The sequence below is a fragment of the Macrotis lagotis genome, chromosome 5 (genome assembly GCF_037893015.1).
Source record: "Macrotis lagotis isolate mMagLag1 chromosome 5, bilby.v1.9.chrom.fasta, whole genome shotgun sequence".
In the NCBI taxonomy this organism is placed as follows: domain Eukaryota; kingdom Metazoa; phylum Chordata; class Mammalia; order Peramelemorphia; family Peramelidae; genus Macrotis; species Macrotis lagotis.
Window position 1 is genome coordinate 156,513,447 of NC_133662.1, and position 19,494 is coordinate 156,532,940.

The window sequence follows — 19,494 nt, forward strand, 5'->3', positions numbered from 1 at the left end:
CATTATATTTAACATACTTACTATTGGTTTCTGTAATTTGGTATTTGACAAAATTAGATTCTGTTTAAATCTGAATATTTTGCTTTCATTACCATTACCTTTGTTCTTTATAATTTTATATAATAAAGTGGAACAATGGAAAGAGCACCTGGTATGAAATCAGGAAGCCCTAAGTTCAAATCCAGCCCAGAGAGTTTGCCTATTTGCCTCAGTTTTTCTTCATCTGTATAATGAGCTGGAGAAGAAAATGGCAAACTACTCCAAGTATCTTTGCCAAAAAAAAAAACAAACCCAAATGGGGTCACAAAGAGTTGGGGAGACTAAAAATGACAAAAGAGAGAATGTTATTTAATTATAGTCTGCAAATAGAGAAGCAGTGTTACATAGTAGGGAGTAAAATCATGTTAGTCTTAGTGCTAAAGCTCAGAATGAACCAGGGTTATTAGATTTTTATCTAGATTGGAGAAAAGAAGACTGTCAAATGAGGAATAAGACAACTAATTGCTCAGGATGGATAGGGAGAGAAAATGAAATTGTATAGCTTTCATTTTGTTCTTATTTCTCTCCTATAGAGAATGACCTAAATGGCTGTTAGGGAGATAATTTAGTTTTTGTTTGGATCTCTGTTTTATGACCATATAGATCTCTGCAGTGAGAAAATTTCTTTTAACCAATGCAGCTTGACAACTGTTCTGCTATTTAGTCTTCATGTAGAGAATTTTCTAAAATACTGAAAATGTTAACTTCCCTGTGGTCACATAGGCTATTCATATTCCATATTTTCTTGAATCCAAATCCTTCTCTCTACCCATCACACTAGACATCTTTCTGATGGTGCCCATAATTATCAGTCAACCAATAAATATTTATTAAGTGCCAGACACTGTATTGAGCAGCGGGGATTTAGAAAGAGGCAAAAGACAGTCTTAGAATCCAAAGAGGGAGATAACATGAAAACAAATATATACAAAGCAAGCTATATACAGGGAAAATAAATATTTAAAAGAGAAAGTAAGATGTTAAGGAGGATGGAACCAAGATGGCAGAGTGAAGGCAGGACATTCCAGAAGCTCTCCCCAGACTATTCCAAATGCCTTTAAATTATGACTAATCAAATTCTAGAGTGATAGAACCCCAAAAAAGACTGAATAATTTTCTGGTCCAAGACACCTTGGAAGATCCATGGGAAGGATCTATTTCATTGGGGTTGGAAAGGGCTCTACCAGCCCTTGGAGCAAACTGATTCCAGCCATCCAGAGCACCTAGGTCTCTGGGGGATGCCTGGACCCATGGTAGCAGAAGCAGTTTCCAGACCTCTCAGCCCAGAGATTACCAAGAACAACTAAGAAAGTCAATGGGAAAACTCTGCTGCACCAGAATGAGCATGGAGCCCAGTCCAGTGCTGGCCTCAGCACAGCCTGGGAACCAGGATCAGGCCTGCTGAGTCACTAATCTACTTCCAGAGCACTAGGCCCACAGTCAGTAAAGGAGTCAGGGAAGTCTCTCTGCCATCCCTGGGGCAGGGCTCTTGTTGCTTTACCACTCAGATCCAGGTCATAGTCTGAGGCCCCCATACTTCTCTAGCTGAGCAGGAGCCATCCTCAAAGTTCCAGAATAGAGGGGAGTCCGTGGTTATCCATAGAGGAGAGCACAGACCAGAGGAGTAGTCAGAGCCACTCATAAGCCCTTGAAGGAATTGACGTCCCAGGGGGAGGGAGGGAGGTATCCTAGAAAACAGCTGCAAAAATCCTCAAAAGTTTGGAAAAGTGAGTCCTCCACTCTGGAAGCTGAACCCCAACTTAACAAAGAGTTATAATCAAGTCATAGGCTGGGGAAATGAGCAAATAATAGATGAAAAAGAATCTGATCATAGGTAATTACTTTGATCCCATGGAGGTTTGAAATACTTGCTCAGAAGCCGACAAAGTCAAAGCTTCTGTATCCAAAGCCTCCAAGCTATGGAAGAGCTCAGAAAAGATTTTGAAAATCAAGTAAGGGAGGTAGAGGAAAAGTTGGGAGGAGAAATGAGAGCGATGCAAGAAAATCATGAAAACCAAGTCGTCAGCAGCTTGGTGAAGGAGATATTAAAAATACTAAAGAAAATGACATCTTAAAAACCATTTTAGGTCAGATGGAAAAAGCAGGTCAATGAGGAAAAGAATGCCTTAAAAAACAGAATTGACCAGATGGAAAGGGTGGGGGGGGGCTCTCTGAAGAAAATAATTTCTTCAAATGTAGAATGAAGCTAAGGAAAGCTGGTGACTTTGTGATAAATCAAGAAACAATTAATAAAACCAAAAGAATGAAAAACTAGACAAAAATGAGAAATATCTCATTGGAAAAACAACTGACCTGAAAAACAGATCTAGGAGAGATAATTTAAAAATTATTAGACTATCTGAAAATCATGAGTAGATAAATAGCCTTGACTTCATTTTTAAAGAAATTCTCCAGAAAAATTGTCCTGATATCTTAGAAGCAGAGGATAAAATAGAAATTGAGGAATCTGCCTCCTGAAATCACCACCTGAAAGGGATCCCAAAATTAAAAACTCCCAGAAATTTTATAGCCAAATTTCATAACTCCCAAGTCAAGGAGAAGATATTGCAAGCAGTCAAAAAGAAACAATTCTAGTATCAGTCAGGATTACACAAGATTTAGCAGCATCTATATTAAGGACTCATAGGGCTTGGAATATGATATTCTGGAAGGCAAAAGAGTTGGGTTACAACCAAGAATCAGCTTCTCAGCAAAACTGAACTCTCAGGGGAAAAGTTGGATATTCAATGAAATAGGGGTCTTTCAAACTTTCCTGTTGAAATGACCAGAGCTGAATAGAAGGTTTGATCTTCAAGAACAGGACTCAGGTGAAGCATAGAGAGGGTGAGCAGGAAGGGCAAATTATGAGGGATTTAATGATGTTGAACATCCTTGGGTATTTAAAGAATTTAAAAATTTAATTAATGAGTTGTGAACTTTGAAGGATAATGGAAAATAGAAAAGTTACAATATGATTGTTGAAGAGGAAGTGTTCTGATTTCCTCTCCTCCCCAAAGAGGGTGATGGGGAAAGAATGGATTTTGCAAACTATAAACCAATGAGTCTTACTTCAATTTCTGGCAAAATTCTAGAATGTTCTATTAGAAAAGGAAGTGGCAATCACAGAAATCACTATGGCTCCACTCAGAAAAGGCCATACACACAGGTCATGTACTGTGGAAAAAAGATGGTTTTAGTAGAGTGAATGTTTCAGGTTTGCTTTGTTGCAGGTCTTAAATTTCATCCTTTATCTCATCCTATTCATTGTGAGAGCCATCTTTCACAGGCAGCAGATAGAATAGAGATCTAGTGCTGGGCTTAAACTGAGGAGGACCTGAGTTCAAATGTGACCTGATCAAGTCACTTAACTGCTATTTGCTTCATTTTCCTCCTCTGTAAAAAGAGGATAATAAAAGCACCTACCTTGCAGGGTTATTGTGAGTTTCAAATGAAAAAATATTTGTTAAAAACTTAGCACAGGGCAGCTAGGTGGCACATTAGATACTAGAGCACTGGACCTGAAGTCAGGAGTACCTGAGTTCAAATCCAGCCTCAGACACTTAATAATTACCTAGCTGTGTGGCCTTGGGCAAGCCACTTAACCCCATTGCCTAGCAAAAAAAAAAAAAACCCTAAAAAACAAAAACAAAACTTAGCACAGTGTCTAACATGGTAGGTACTCTATAAATGTTTATTTCCTGCTCTCTACTTCCCCCCCCCCCCCCAGGATACTGGAAATAACAATCAGTCTAGAAAGACATAAATGTATGCAAAGTGAAGTGAGCAGATCAGGAAAACATTTTACACAGTAACAGCAACACTGTGGTGATCAACTGTTATTGACTCTTCTCAATAATGCAATGATCCAAGATAATTCCCAAAAATTCTATCCACATACAGAGAAAGAACTTAAGGAGTCTGAATGCAGATTAAAGCCTACTATCTTCACTGTTTTTTTTGTGGACTTTTCTTTTACATAGACTAACATAGAAGTAAGTTTTACATAATAGCACATAAAATAACCTTTGTCAGAATGCTTGCCATCTTAGGAAGAGAAGAATAGAGGGAGGGAGGAAGAAAAGTAATCAGTAAGGTGTATGAATGTAGACAGACTATCCAGTTCCTACAACTTTGGAGATGCCAAAGAAGTTGTGTGGGCTACCCCAGCCTACTACCTCACCATGCTCTTTTAGATGGTCTTCCTTTAAATGATCTAAATCAAATGACATTTTGCCTTCAGCATTGACTAGACCTTCTGTTTCTAAAAGACTTTTCTGTCTTTATTCTAAGTATCAGACCCTGACAATGATCTCAAGTTTTCGTCTTTTTAATGTCAGCAATTTTACCAGAGATGCTGCTACAACTGTGATTAATGGAAACATCTTAGTCTTTGAGTACCTAATATTGCAGGTCATCTAAAAAACAATAAATAAATACTTTTTCAAAGAAATTAAATTGAATTTTTCATTTTTACATTGTTGAATTAGTGATTTATGCTTAATAAATTTGTTTTATATTCATCTATTTTTCCTCATTTTCTCATTTTAAATGATAAATTCTAATATCTAGAAATTAATTTTTTTTATTTATATTCGTATATTTATTTGGAGTTTCTTAGGTTGTGATTGGCATCAGAAAGTATACTAATGATCTGTATATTGCATAGTTCATACCACATTATATCCAAAGTGTTTTCTTTTTGGAAACTGTTGTGTATGGGAGCATTGTAAATTATCATCACCTGGTGCCTTTGAGCATCAGAACCTTGTTTTGCTAAGTGCCACAGGAGTAGGAGTGGACTAGGGTCTGGGAAGGATATTTAAGCACTTTTATTCTGGTGAATAAATGGAGCACTGGGAGATCTTGATGGAGTACTTGTCTCCCTTGTTATCCTTGTCTCCTGCCCCTCTAACGTTCACCTGGGGAAAGGATAAGGGAGTCCAGAACTGGGATTCTACACTTTCTCACATAGAATCTCATTTTGTCTTTATGGCATTCACATGATTTAAGGATAAAGATAAGGTACAGTAACACAGAGATGTACAGTTAATTCACTCGAAGACACATAATCAGTGATAGAAACAAAACTGGGACTCCAGTTCTCCTGACCAGTCTAGTGTTCTTTTTACCAAAAATGCATAACTGTTTATATTTTCTTAAATTTTAATAAATTCTTTTCCCTTAAATTATTATGGAAGTGTGAAGCAGAAGCTATAGGTTTAAAAAAAAGCCCCCTAATTTGAATTTTCATTCTTCCCTCTCTTTGCCAACATATACCAGCCATATGTGTTGTGTTAGAAACAATTTAAAAGACTATTCCTATTATTCATTTAAGATACTCAAAACTCCTAGCCTTTTAACTGACATTTTTGTTTGAATTACAGTGCTATCAATGCTTCCCACATTGAGAGATGCCTTAATGCAGCAGTTAAATTCTGAGAATCTCACAGCTCTTCTGAAAAACAGGTAAATAAAAGAAAAATGTATCTAATAAATAAATCTACATAATCCCAAATTTACAAACAGATTCATATAAATAGGCATTATCTGTCCAATTTTCAGGAATATTTTGAAGTTAGGATAATGATGTTTCATAAAAGTTGTATGCATTAATATGGGAAAACTTATGAGAATCATTAGATTGTCAGTTGGGATCAGAAAATAGTTTCACAAAGGTTTTTTTTTTTTAATTAACAGCTTAAATGGTCTTGTAATCATTTTGTTTGCTTGTTATTTACTACAAATTTTCTTTAAATACTTAGACACACTTATCATTAACATTTTACAGCATTGTCCAACAGTCTTAATCACCATTCTCAGCCTGTTCTCCTATCTGTTCCCAATTCTTCTGTCTCAACATTAAACTTAATTGCTCTAAACCTCAGATTCTTTAGCTTCCAATCTACTATTTAAATCCTTCTATTGGAAACACAAGAATGTTGTCAGGAACTTAAAACTGGAAGGCATAGGTTTTAGTCCCAGCTTTTCCAGTTAGCTATATCCCTCGATTTGTTTTCCAGTCTGTAAAATGGAACTAATACTGTTTACCCTGCCTCCCTTACAGGATTGTCATATGGATCAATTTAATTGTATATACACAAAATATAAACGTGTGTGTGTTTGTGTAAACAGATTGATATATGCAAACGTGTTTTTGAATCATAAAATGCCTTGGAAATGTAATGTTATGCTTATGATTCCAACAGAATGTAATTTGAATCATATATTTGCTCCATCTTTTCTCCCCCAGTTGCTGCCTAGATCCATCTAAAAAATAGAACTAAATGTAACTAAAAACAGTGTAACTAAAAAAGTTACATTGATCTGATCTGGAGGGAAAAATATGAGGAGGTCAAATACCTGGTTCAGCAAACAAAATTTTGAAAATATTTTGTCTGAAAACATTTTAAGGTCAAATTCATTGGGGAAATTATCTCAGTTGCAAGCTTCTCTTTGAGAGTTAGAGACTTAAAGCACAGAAGAGTAAGCAGTGTGTCTTGAGTAGAAAAACATCAAGGAACTTTAGAGCAGGAGTAAGTATACTGAGAAAGTTCCTACAATACAAGCCAGTATTCAGTCACTGTTATTGTATGGCTTCTAGTCATAGGACTGCAGTCTCCAAAGAATTAAAAATGAGTTTCACTCTGCAGGCAATGAAGAGGTAGATTGTAGATGTGAGCAGGCTTCAACATAAAGTAGCTATGAAGAAGAATCAGACTAAAGGATATCATCAAAGAAATAAATGTTCATAAAAGAAGATGAACTGATCAGTGAATAACCTTCTGCTATGCTGAAATTCTCATGCTATTAGAAGAAAATAAAAAAGTCTTCTCCACCTTCATATTAGTTGGGTACCCTGGATGACATTATGGTAGTATGGTAGCAGAAAACTGCTATCTGAATAATTAGAGGAACCACCCATATCCATAAAGTAACAGATTCATAGGCATATGCTTTGTGGTACATAAATGAGAGTGTTGTATAGTGATCAGAAGTGGGAATAATGTCTGCTCAATAATCACAGAATCTTTTTTAAAAATTTTATTTATTTAAGACAATGGGGTTAAGTGATTTGCCTAAGGTCCCACGCTAGGCAATTATAAAGTGTCTAAGACTGGATTTGAACTCAGGTCCTCCTGACTCCAGGTCCATTGCTCTAACCACTGTACCACCTAGCTGCCCCAATCGTAGAATCTTGAAATTAGAAAGAATATATTAAATATATTTGGCTAATTGGAATAGCAATGCAAAGACAAATATAGGCAACTAAAAATAGTCTTTTGTTTGTTTTAAAAGAGTCTATGTCATTAGGACTTATATGAACTGATATAAGATGAAGTGAGAAAAATAGGGAAATTATTGTGTACAGTAATAGTGAATGTTGTAATGGTCAACTGTGATAGACTTAGTTGCAATCATCTGACACAATTCCAGAGGACTTATGATTTTAAAAAAATGCTAACCACTTCCAGAGAGAACTGATGGACTAAGTGCAAGGTGAAATATAATTTTCTCACTTTTTTTTTGCAGTATGGCTAACATGAATGTTTTACATGTATAATTTATATATCACTTGCCTTCTCAGTGGTTGAGAGTGAGATAATTTGGAAATCAAAATTTATAAAGAAAAAATGTTTTAAAAAAATATAATGTTTTAATAGGGGGCTGGGGAGGGGGAGAAGTTTGGGCTTTCCAAGACAGACAAGAGCAAGTTGCATGTTGCAACGGAAAGAACATTGGATTTGACATCAGTGTGCTGAGATTCAAATCCTGGCTCTGCCGCATACTATCTGAGTGACCTTAAGCGAGCAACGTAACCTATTTTGTCTTCAATTTCCTCTTTTGTAAAATTATGGCCTAGATGACCTTTCTAGTCCTTTCGGCTCCAAATTTATGATTCTCTGATGCTTCAGAGTTGATTTATCAATATTCTGAGTTAATATAGGTGACTATCTGTGTAATTAAGCCAATCTGCTACCACCAACAAAGCAGATTAGGCAACCTAGCTGAAGCAACAAGGTCCCTCTGAGGGAAAGAAAAGGGGGCAGCATGTGCCTTGACCAGGTGACCGAACTACCATCACCACCACAACTACCACTACCATCACCTCTTTGTCTTCCCTTCACACTCCCAGGGAGATGACCCTGAGTCCAAAAGCCTACTTCTAGCCTGGTATCCTCAGTCAACACTCTGGAAAACAAGCCTCTGTGGAAATGCAACCTGGCAGCTGCTCCTGTAGATCCTACTGTGACCTAGAAAATAAAAATTCTTGCCCGTAAAGCCCTTGGAATTATCACATGATTCAACAGCCCAAAATGATATAATAGTATCATTGGAAATTACTTTAAAGAAAAGGCATTGCTATCTGCTTTGCCACTGCACATTAAGGGCCATAGGACTTTTTTCTCTTTTAGCTGAAATTTTCCATATGTATTTTCTCTTCCATTAGAATGCTAGTTTATCAAAAGCTGGGGCCATCTTACTTTTCTCTTAGCATTTCCAACACTTAGCTGAAGTACTTAGTAGATGCTTTATTCATTCATTTCCAGGAAGTATCCCAATCTAAAATTATTTTAGAGATGACAAATAAGTCCAACACAGAATGTTTTCATGTGAAATGGACACAGTTGGAGTTTGTTGCCTAGTCAAAATAAGGGGGGGGAAAGTAATCTAAGATATGTACCTTATTGATACTAGTATTTTTATAATGATTGCCATTTAAATGATTTTTTTATAATGAAAAGATGTCTAGATGTTTATGCACTTAAATTCTCTATCTCTAGCTAATATAATTGGATATATAAGAGTACCAGTTTCTTGTGATTGAAGAAAGAGCTTTCAAGATCAAGTAGTTTTGAGATTGTGTGCCACTTTTTTGATCTTCTATCAAGTGTGAAGAGTTTTACTTTTGGAAAAGGATAAAAATCTGAAATACAGCACAAGAAATTAATTTTAAGTAAAAGTAATTTTTAAATAAAAATTCATCAATATCAAAGAAATGTCAACTCAAAATAATACAGCGAATTAAGTTCAGCAAATATTTAGACTCTAAATCCCATTAAATTGTGAGCTCCTGGAGAGCAGACACTGTCTTTTGCTTTTCTTTGTATCTCTACTGCTTAGAAAAGTTCCTGACACATAGTAGAAGTTTAGTAAATGTTTGTTGTTGGACATTTAAGTGGAAAGTGTTGTTCTAGGGTCTGGAGTTAAAAACTTTTTCTCTCAAAGAGTGATTACAGATAACTAATATAAAGTTGGGAATAATAGAGTAAGAAGAAATCTATTTGAAATGCTCTAGGAATGTTTAGAGAGGGGAAAAAAAAACAGGAACCTAGAGAAATCAGAAATGAGTAGATAAGAAAGAACTGAGCTTAAAAGAGAATAAGAATTCCAAAGAGCCAGAGAGAATAGAGTGCTTTTAAACAATTGGAGATAACTTCTGCAAATGTGGCATGTGGTATATGCAATATAAGGAGCAACTAATTATTGAATTTGACTGGAACATAGAATGTATAAAAGGGACTGACATAATTAAGACTTGAAAGATATATACTATCTGAGTATGGAGTACCTTAAATGCTAGACTAAGAATTTTGTATTTTATCTTAGAGGCAATAGGAACCATTATGTATAAATAGTAGAAATCTGAGACTAGAATGCAAGTCTACTAAGTAAAGCACTCCATCTTTTATCACAGTGCCAAATTCTTGGCTCTTTTAGTCTTTTTATTAGGGTAATAGATTTACAATGATTTTTACTAAAGGATTTTGTTATGAGAGAGAGAGATTTAGTTAGATCTTCACCCTGGGAAGATTATTTTGTTGCCCATGTGGAGGATTTATTGAAAAGCAGGGAAATGGAAAGCAGTGAAAACTGTTTACATGTTGAAAATAAGGTAAAGGAAGCAGTCAGGGGTAACTCTGAGGCTATTGCTCATAGTGACTTGAAAGGTGGAAGTGCTTTCAGTAGATGAGTTTAGAGCAATAGGTCAATTCAGAGAGAAAGATAAATAATTCAGTTTTGAACATGTTGAATTTGAGATGCAAAAAAGACAACCAAAAGTCTAGACTCTCTTCTGGATGGTCTTCTCAATACAATCTAAGATCAGATTTGTTTTTCTGATTACTATATTACATTATTTACTTATGTTTAGCTTATAATCCATGAAAGCATCTAGATTTTATATAGCAAATTTTTTTGCACCTTCCTAATACACTTAAATATCATTATGTATTACAGTTACATAGGAGTGAAAAGAGAGCTGGCCTTGGAGCTGAAAGACTCATATTTAGGTCCTGCCTCTGATACATGTTGCTTATGTTATCCTAAACAAGTCACTTAAATTGTCATGCCCTGGCAACTTCCTAATGTTACTAAGTGCAAATGTTTGCATTTAAAAATATTAAATGTGTGACCTTGGAAAAGCCACTTAACCCCATTGCCTTGCAAAAAGAAAAAGAAAAATTAGGGGCGGCTTAGGTGGCACAATGGATAGAGCACCAGCCCTGGAGTCAGGAGTACCTGAATTCAAATCTGGCCTCAGACACTTAATAATTACCTTGCTGTGTGGCCTTGGGCAAGCCACTTAACCCCATTGCCTTGCAAAAAAACCCTAAAAAAAATGCAAACGAGGCCCCAATATTCATTGAGAGAGGGAGTTTCCTCATTCCTAAAATTCCCAATTCTAGTAGAACCTATAATTTTATATGTATTATATATATGTGTGTGTGTATGTATGTATGTCTTTCCCTTCTAGACTGTAACCTCCATAAGGTTATGTCTTAGTTAAACTTTATTCCTCCTCTAGTTCAGTTCTCTAGATACAGTTAGTACTGAATAAATGTTTTTGAAAAGACGAGACAAGTAGAAATAACTAAATAATTTTTTCTAAAACATTGATAAAAAGCTTTTACATAGATTAGCTCATTTGATTTTCACAATAGCCTTGTGAGGTAGGCAGCACTGTGACTATCATTGCCACATCAAAGATAGAGAAACTGAGACTTAGAAATTGATGTTTAACCACAATCACCCATCACAAATATAATTGGAAGAAATTTGAGACTATAATGCAGTTCTGCTAAGCAAAGTACTCCATCTTTATCACAGTGCCAAATTCTTGACTCTTTCTGTCTTCTTTTTAGGACAATAGATTTACAATGCTTAAATTTCTGAGTAGTTATTGTAATTAATATTGATGTCATAACTAATGTGTTTTCCATTTTACAATGCTAATTGTTTAAAATTCAAGATAAAATTGCTCCCTATTTTTCTCATTCTTTATTTTTTATTAACAAATTTTAATCTTTGCCAAAACAAATTAATAGTCCAAATTTACACAAGCAACTTTTTAGGGATAAGAGGCAGTGGAAAAATTAGTAGTTTTGAAGTCAGAAGACAGGGGTTCAGATTCTACCTCTTCCGCTTCCTACTTGTGGGACCTTGGACAAGTCTCTTAACATCTCTGAGACTCATTTTTCTCATTTTTAAAAGGAGATGCTTATTGCTACATGATCTCACAAGGTCCCTTCAAGTGACTTTAAATCTATGGTATTAGGGGCTAGGTGATGCAATGGATAGAGGTCTGGCCTTGGAGTCAGGAGGACGGGAGTTCAAATGTGACCTCAGACAACTGACACTAGCTGTGTGACCTTGGGCAAGTCACTTATCCCTGATTGCTTTGCAGCCAGGGCCATCTCCAGTCGTCCTGATTCATATCTGGCCTTTGGACCCAGATGACCTGAAGAAGAAAGTGAAGCTGGTGATTTAACACAGCTCCCCCTCAGATCCAATTCATGTGCTTGTCACAGCATCACATCTCTGATGTCATGGACTTCCTCAAGAATGAAGGACAAACATCATCATCATTATTACTATTACTATAATTGGTGTTCACCATGTCCAATAGTGAGAGGCTTCTCTATAATCTATTAGTTCTTGGTCTCTCTCTCATTCCCCCCCCCCCCCAAGCCATTTTTCCTGTGCATTGTTTTTGTCCTCATCTTTTTCCACTTTTGTGCTAAAGTCCTCAGAGCATATGTTGATTTAAAATGAAGGTTTTTATCAAATCCTGTATAGAGTTGCTTTATCTCTTGATCCTTAAGAGCTGAAATAGGGTTCAGTGGCTATAATTATTTTCATGATGATCATTTTGTAAATGCTTATCATCATTACTACTACAGGATGACCAAATATCCCATGAAGTAATGTTTCTTCTTGCCTTTGGATTTACAATTCCATCCATTCTTTTCTTTGCCCCTTCAAGGCAAAACAGCACCTATCCTTCCATTTAATTGCATTTCCATCTTCTGATTTTTTTAATAGCAAGAAAGTCAAAACTGATGTGATTTTTAGGTCCTCCTTTGCATCTAATTGAAAGACTCAATTCAGAAAAATGCTGTGTTGCAGTATCCTTTTGTTATTCATGCACATAATGAATACAGCATGTCATAATGTCTGCATAATGATGATAGACAATCTTAATAATTTGTATGTTGATTTTAATAGCATGTTTAATAATAACATTTTATTTTAGATTCTGTAAATTTCTCATTTCCTGAATTTAAGAATTGTGTTATTTTTCCCCTTTAGACCTTCAAACAAGTTAGAAATATGGGAGGATCTGAAGATAATAAGTAAGCTTGCATGTTTTGTTTGTGTGTATATGTTAAAGTATAACTAAAGTATTTATAATTCTAAAATTTAAAGGTTAGTTGCCATTATTCTGTTAGTTTTAATGCTTTATTTTGAGGTTGATTCTTATAGTATATGATCCTAGAACACACAAAGTAGGCCACAGTGGGTGTTTGCATTCTTTATACCTCTGCTATCACAATTTAAGTGAATAAAAATTTCATTTTATTCAAGTTAGAGAGTAGCTTTACTCAACTATACTTCACAATATAAATATCCACAATAAAACTTTTTCATTTTGATTGTTTTGGCTTGATAATTTCTGAATGGTGTTAGAAGAGAAAGGCTATATGGTGAAATGGACAACTGGCCTTGGAACCAGAAGCTCTGGGTTCAAGTTCTGTCTATGGCATATACTGTCTGTTTCACCCTGGGCAAGTCACTTTAATCTCTGAGTACTTCCATCAATTTTAGAAGACTATAAGTTTCAGCGAAGGTACTGACCTGCATTGTAAAGGGAATTTCCTTTTCTAAGGAATTCACCATATCAATGAAATTACTGGCTCAGGCTCTATCTCTATACCTACTCCAGAAACCATATAGCTACATTAAAAATTCTCAGAAACAATAATCATACCTTATATACATTGCAATGTATGTAAATAACTGGTCAAAGATGGGACATGAACTAGATCTTCCTTGCTCCAAAGATAACTCTGTCCATTCTAACATCCTTTCTCTCAATATGTTTGTTCTCTGACATGTCCTGCTATGTGACCCTGAGCAAATCACCTAACCTCTTAGTGATCTAGGGAAATCTCTAAAACTCTGGGTCTCTAAAAAGTTAGAAAGGAGATATGAGTCTGATGATAGAAGAAGTTTCCATATTTGGAAATTCTTTGTATTAGTGAAATCACAGGTCTAAATGTTATAACTAAGTAACTGCTATGATTCTGATCATAGTCTCTTTCCAAAGTAAGATTTTTATTTATTTTCATTGCTTTCTATATTTTTAAAAAGATTATTAACTGAAACTTAATAATGAAAAATTCTAATAGTTATATTAGGTTTTTGAGGGAGTTAGGAGAAGGATTGAGAGTATTTCCCAACAGATTCAAGTTGGTGTTATGTATTTTAAAATTCTTTAGCACAAAAAGAATAATTTGCACTTTCTTCCCTTTTTAGACTGTAATCAATGCAACATTTATTAAATAAGTTAAATAAATGTTTATAAATAATAATTATAAATAATAATTATGTTAATAGCTCATATCTGTGTAAAACTTTATAGTATAAATTCTGTGACTCTCATTGTGAGAAAGCTGAAGTTCAGAGAGGTTGAACTTATCCATAATTGCACAGCTAGTAAATGGCAAAGTGAGGACTTAAGTTTAACCAAGTCTTCTTATTGTCTCTCTGCTGTCCTTGCTGTCTTTCAGAGTAACTAGTTTCAACTCTTTTCAACTTTTTTTTATCAGAACTAGTCACAAGTTACAAAATATGAGAGGTTTGAGATTCAACAAGCCTTCTACCCTCTCTCATGAAGGTGGTTATGAATAATAGAATAGATGGGCAAACAGATGGGCAACAAAAAAAAGCTTTCTAATTAGCTCTCGTACAAATTACAAGACCCTATAACCATATTAATTATATTGCTATACTTTAAAAATATTTTCTTTTAAACCAGTACTTTTTTTACTCATTTCCCTTCATAAATACCAAATGATATTCTATGATATAGTTTAATGAGCCAAACAAGTATAAGCTTTATTTTTTTTTTTTGGCATGCTATGGTTTGCAACCCTCAGTGGCTCTTCCAGTCCTTCCTTGCTTGAGTTTCTAGGATGATATTATAAAACTCTTTTACTAAAACTATTTTAGTTGTTAGAAACTGAATCTCTTTAAAGAGTAGATAACTTGGAAAAAATAGCCTCTTGGTTTAGAGAATATTTATTTATATCAAGTGAAAAAGAAACATTTTCTAATTTTACTACTGTATATCTATTATGTGGTTTTTAAAAGTTTAAGACTGGCAAATTTCTGTACTTATAATTGCAAGGCAGTGTTATATTTTTCAAAGTCTTGTGGATAAATAAATAATACAGTCTTTGTTGTTTAGTTTTAACAACTCCAAAATTATTTCCTTTTCCTTTGAAGGTTTCACAAGAAGTATTGTTGCTGTATATAGTACTTGCATGCTTGTTGTTCTTCTGCGAGTCCAATTAAATATTATTGGTGGATATATATATCTGGATAATGCAGCAGTTGGCAAAAATGGCACCGTAAGTTTTTCACCCTAAGTAGACACCTGTCTGCCCTCTCTTTCAAGAAGTCTGTATTTTCATGTATTGCATACAAAATATTCTGATAGCTGCCTCTTTGCCTATATTTCAGAAGATGATGACCTTAGGTAAGGTTATGACCTTTAACATTTACATTTCTAATTCCATTATATGTTACATGACACTGTCCTTTGCCCATTTTAAGGGATTGGATCTATAGTATGTAGACCAGGAAAATTGTATAAAAATATTATTAAATATAACACAATTTAATAAGAAAATTAGACCATTTGTGGATTACTTTGACTCAATTTGATTTTTTACTTCTATAGACACTTCTTGCTCCCCCTGAAGTTCAGCAGCAATATTTGTCAAGTATTCAGCACCTCCTAGGAGATGGTAAGATACTTATCTGAGAACTGATTAATTTTACTTTATTTATAGTAATAACTAATTACTAAAGAAATAATTTGGATTTTTGTTTTTGTTTTTTTATCCATAGGTCTGACTGAGTTGATCACTGTAGTTAAACAAGCTGTACAGAAAATTTTAGGAAGGTAAGACTAGCTTGTTTGAATTTACACTTTTTATCTTCTCTATTCCTAGAATACTGATAGGTTAAAGAAAATAATTAAGTTTAGTGAGTCAATTTTTGGCAAATAGTAATTTGAATGATTATTATCTAGAGTACTTAGGAGGATCCTTCCTCATTCAAGGAAATGTTTTGGTATATTCAAAACCTTTTGATTTTTAGGGTATTGTGTCACTAGGGTTTTTATATAACTAAGCAGATAGAAATATTTCATGTAGCAGCAATATCTATAATTACCATGGAACTTCTCTTGCCAAATAACATTGCTTTACTAAATTCCTGATCTATGCTTGACCTGATTGCTAAAATCCTGTCTGTCAGAAGTGTTTTGTTGTTGTTGTTGTTTTTCCAGGTAGTAAATAGCAAGAAGCAAAGTATATTACTATATAATATTTAGTATGCTTTATCCCGCATAACTTTTCTTTATTCCCAGTGTTTCCCTTAAATATTCTTTGTCCCTTTTGGAGTTGGAACAGAAAGTAAAAGATATCAGAAAAATAACTGAACAGCATACATCTTCATCATGGATTGAAAAGACTGGATCCAAATCTTTACTTTGTCAGTATATGATGCCAGATGAAGAAACTCCATTAGCAATCCAGGTGCTTATTTCATTGCCCTTTTAACCGTACTGATTTTTTCCTGATTTATCCAAATAAATTAATGTTGATTGAATTTTGAGAAAATAATCACAAAGAAGGGGGAGGGAGGCGCAGCTAGGTGGTGCAGTGGATAGAGCACCAGTCCTGGAGTCAGGAGGATCTGAGTTCAGTTCCAACCTCAGATACTTGATTTTTACTAGCTGTGTGACCTTTTGGGCATGTCACTTAATCCCTTTACCTCACAAAAAAAATACTAATCACAAAGCAATTAGTACAATGCCTAGCTTTATAAGAAGCACTAGATAAATGTTGTCTATTATTATTATTATTATCATTTGCAGAAGGCAGTCAACTCATATTGGGTTAATCCCCTTAGGAGATCAAATTTTATAATCAAAAAGTTGTTTAAGCATAAAACTAGAACAATATACAGTTAGCTAGTAGTATGTTTTTAAGGGATATTCCTAAATCCTGCTCTTGGCAAGACCAATTTTAATTAGAAAAATTCCTGTGGGGGTGCAAGGATAGACTTCACCTAGGGAAGAGGTGGTAAAGCCAAGAGAGGAGAAGAAAACAAGTATAGTTCTCAGACTAAGCAAAGCTGATGTCTGGTCTAAGATAAATAAGAAACCTGTGCCAATCTGAGTTCTGTCAAAGTTTGAGAGACAAAAATGCAAGAAGTCATGAAATTTATAATTGCCTAAACTCCCCAAAACTAGATCTTTTAAATAAGTTCTGCCTCTGGATGGTATAATGACTCAAATAGCCCTAGAAGAGACCCTGCAGCCTCAACCATTCATACCCAGTAATATGCCCATAAATCATATCTCTCTCTAAAACTTGTTCCATGATCTCAAGATCTGGTGGAATATAGAGGAGACATCAAGTTAAGAGGGTACTTCCAGCTGGCACCAGATATAATTCCTGAGTAATGAAAAAAATCTTACAACCCATTTAGCCAGTTTCTGTATTGGTTTCCTAATGTAAATATTGTAAGATTGTCAGTCTTTGATTGCTGCACTCATGCTGAGTAGGAAGAGAATCTTGACCTTTGATTTCATTGTTTTGGGTAACTCTTAGATAAGGAAATGCCTTCTATCAATTTAGATAAAATCCTTCTCTTCAACTTAAATATTAGACAGTTGCCTAGAGCTCTGAGAAATTAAGTGCCCACTTATGTATCAGAGGCACAACTTGAACCAGATTTTCCTTTTGGAGCCTAATTCTCTCTCTCTCCCATTTCTTGCTGCCCGTTTCAGAAGTAATTAAGAGGGGGAAAAAATGTGGTTGCAAGTTTATGTGGTATTAAAAGGTCTATCAAGATGATCAATCAATTATAGCCAAAAATATAGATGATACTGTGGTTGGTACTGTCTCCAAAAAAAAGTGGATTAAAATTTGTACCTACTTAAAAAGTCCAGTGCATTTAGTATTGATTAAACTATTCCATGAAGATACTACAGGTACTAGACTGATTTGGAGGATAAACACCCCCCCAATAGACTTCCACTATGATGACCTCTTTGTATATTCATCTTGTATAACAGAATAAATTGGAGATCTTTAGGGTGTGAGCCAAATTAAAAAGTTATACTTGTGCACATTTAGGTACAGTTTATAAATACATATACATTAAATGTGTGTGTGTAAATAATGTTTTTGTTCTTTAAACATTGTTTTGACATTGTCAAAGATTAGTTTTTCAAAAATTCTGAATTCTTAAATTTGATAATTTGACTAACTTCTATTAAAACTAGACTAGTTCTTTTTTTTTTCAAGGCAATGGGGTTAAGTGGCTTGCCTAAGGCCACACAGCTAAGTGTCTGAGGCTGGATTTGAACTCAGGTACTCCTGACTCCAAGGCCAGTGCTCTATCCACTGCACCACCTAGCTGCCCCTAGACTAGTTCTTAAAAACTAAAATATAACCTATTTATTTTTTAGGCTTGTGGTCTCACAGCAGGAGATATTACTACTATTAAGTTACTTAATGAAACAAGAGATATGTTGGAAAGGTATGTGTATTCTGCATTAATGTATATATATATGTATGTATATATATATATATATATATTTGAATTTTTGTGTGCTTTTTATAGTGCTCTCAAAATGGAATAAATTAAAATTGGATTTTCAACTTAACTTCCATGAATAAATCATAGAATTCCAGAACTATAAAGAGATATAACAACATGGTCTACTAATTTCAGGCATAATATCACTTAAACATTGGAGACATGTTCTTAAATGTTTTTAGACAGTGATTCTGTAACATACTTAACCAATTTGTTTTATATTTAATCGTCTTAGTAAATGAAAATTCTTTTTCCACCTAAATCACTAATAACTAAAACTCTTATAACTAAATCTCTAATAACTGAATATTTCATTGTGGACATTGCTCCATCAGTACAAATCACTATCTATCTTCTTATACTTGCATAGTTTCCACAGAGTAACCACCCAACATGCTTGAGCTCTTCTCCCCCCTCCATGTGTTTTACATTTTGTGGTTACAAGATGATACCTCTCATTGACATTTTTGGAGGGGATATTGTACATAAATATCTGATAAACTGGAGCTCTTTAGCTTTGGCAGCAGTGTTGGTAGATTGTACCTAACTTTTCACACTCACGTAGATCTCCTTTGAAAACAGAAATGTAGATATATTAAACATTTATTATTAAATATACCTTGTAAGGGAGTTGGAGTCAAGTTAGAGGAGTGAATGGAAACATTTTTGCCTAGCCCCACTCAGGATAACCTTCTCCATGATGATGTACAAGTACAGTGGTCAAATTCTGTGGGAAAACTAAAGTCATAGTGAATTATTTTTCCATCTCAGGTTCTCTCATGGAGACAAAGAGGAAGGTCTGCAGATAATGGAATAAGGGGCTAGCCAGGAGCACTATAACAGCAGCAGGGAACATTCTATTGCCAAGATACTGAAAGAGGACCAAGACAACACTGGGGCAGGAAACACCTAGGCAGAAAGATCCCATGGGATCCTGAGCTCAGTGGCCCATTAACCCAGGTTAGGGCCACAAAGCTAGGGCAGAAGGGAACAGTTGCAAATGAATTTGGATTCCAACTATCTACCATGCAAGGAACAGGTTCTAGAAATATGGCTGTATGATTCCAAGCCCAGGAACAAGATAGGTGACTCAGTCTTTTATCTTCATGATGAGTGACTTTATATTGGTGGCTAATCTTTATCCCTGTACATAAACTTGTAGAATAACTAGGTAGGGGTACCATTCTTGTGACTAAAAGTTTTTTTTAATGAAATTTTAAAAATTGTAATCCATGGAAGTTTAGGGGAAATTATAATTAGTCCTTTTATACC

The 19,494-nt window shown here is 34.8% G+C and overlaps 1 protein-coding gene across 1 annotated transcript in view; it reads left to right on the plus strand.

The window, feature by feature from the left end:
- PEX3 (peroxisomal biogenesis factor 3) overlaps nucleotides 1-19,494 on the plus strand; it is a 42,760-nt gene that overhangs the window by 14,538 nt on the left and 8,728 nt on the right. The window contains exons 3-9 of the mRNA XM_074187740.1: nucleotides 5,424-5,505; nucleotides 12,631-12,674; nucleotides 14,830-14,954; nucleotides 15,287-15,353; nucleotides 15,457-15,511; nucleotides 15,980-16,148; nucleotides 18,092-18,162. Of these exons, the coding sequence (XP_074043841.1) occupies nucleotides 5,424-5,505; nucleotides 12,631-12,674; nucleotides 14,830-14,954; nucleotides 15,287-15,353; nucleotides 15,457-15,511; nucleotides 15,980-16,148; nucleotides 18,092-18,162 (613 nt within the window). The remainder of the gene's footprint in view (nucleotides 1-5,423; nucleotides 5,506-12,630; nucleotides 12,675-14,829; nucleotides 14,955-15,286; nucleotides 15,354-15,456; nucleotides 15,512-15,979; nucleotides 16,149-18,091; nucleotides 18,163-19,494) is intronic.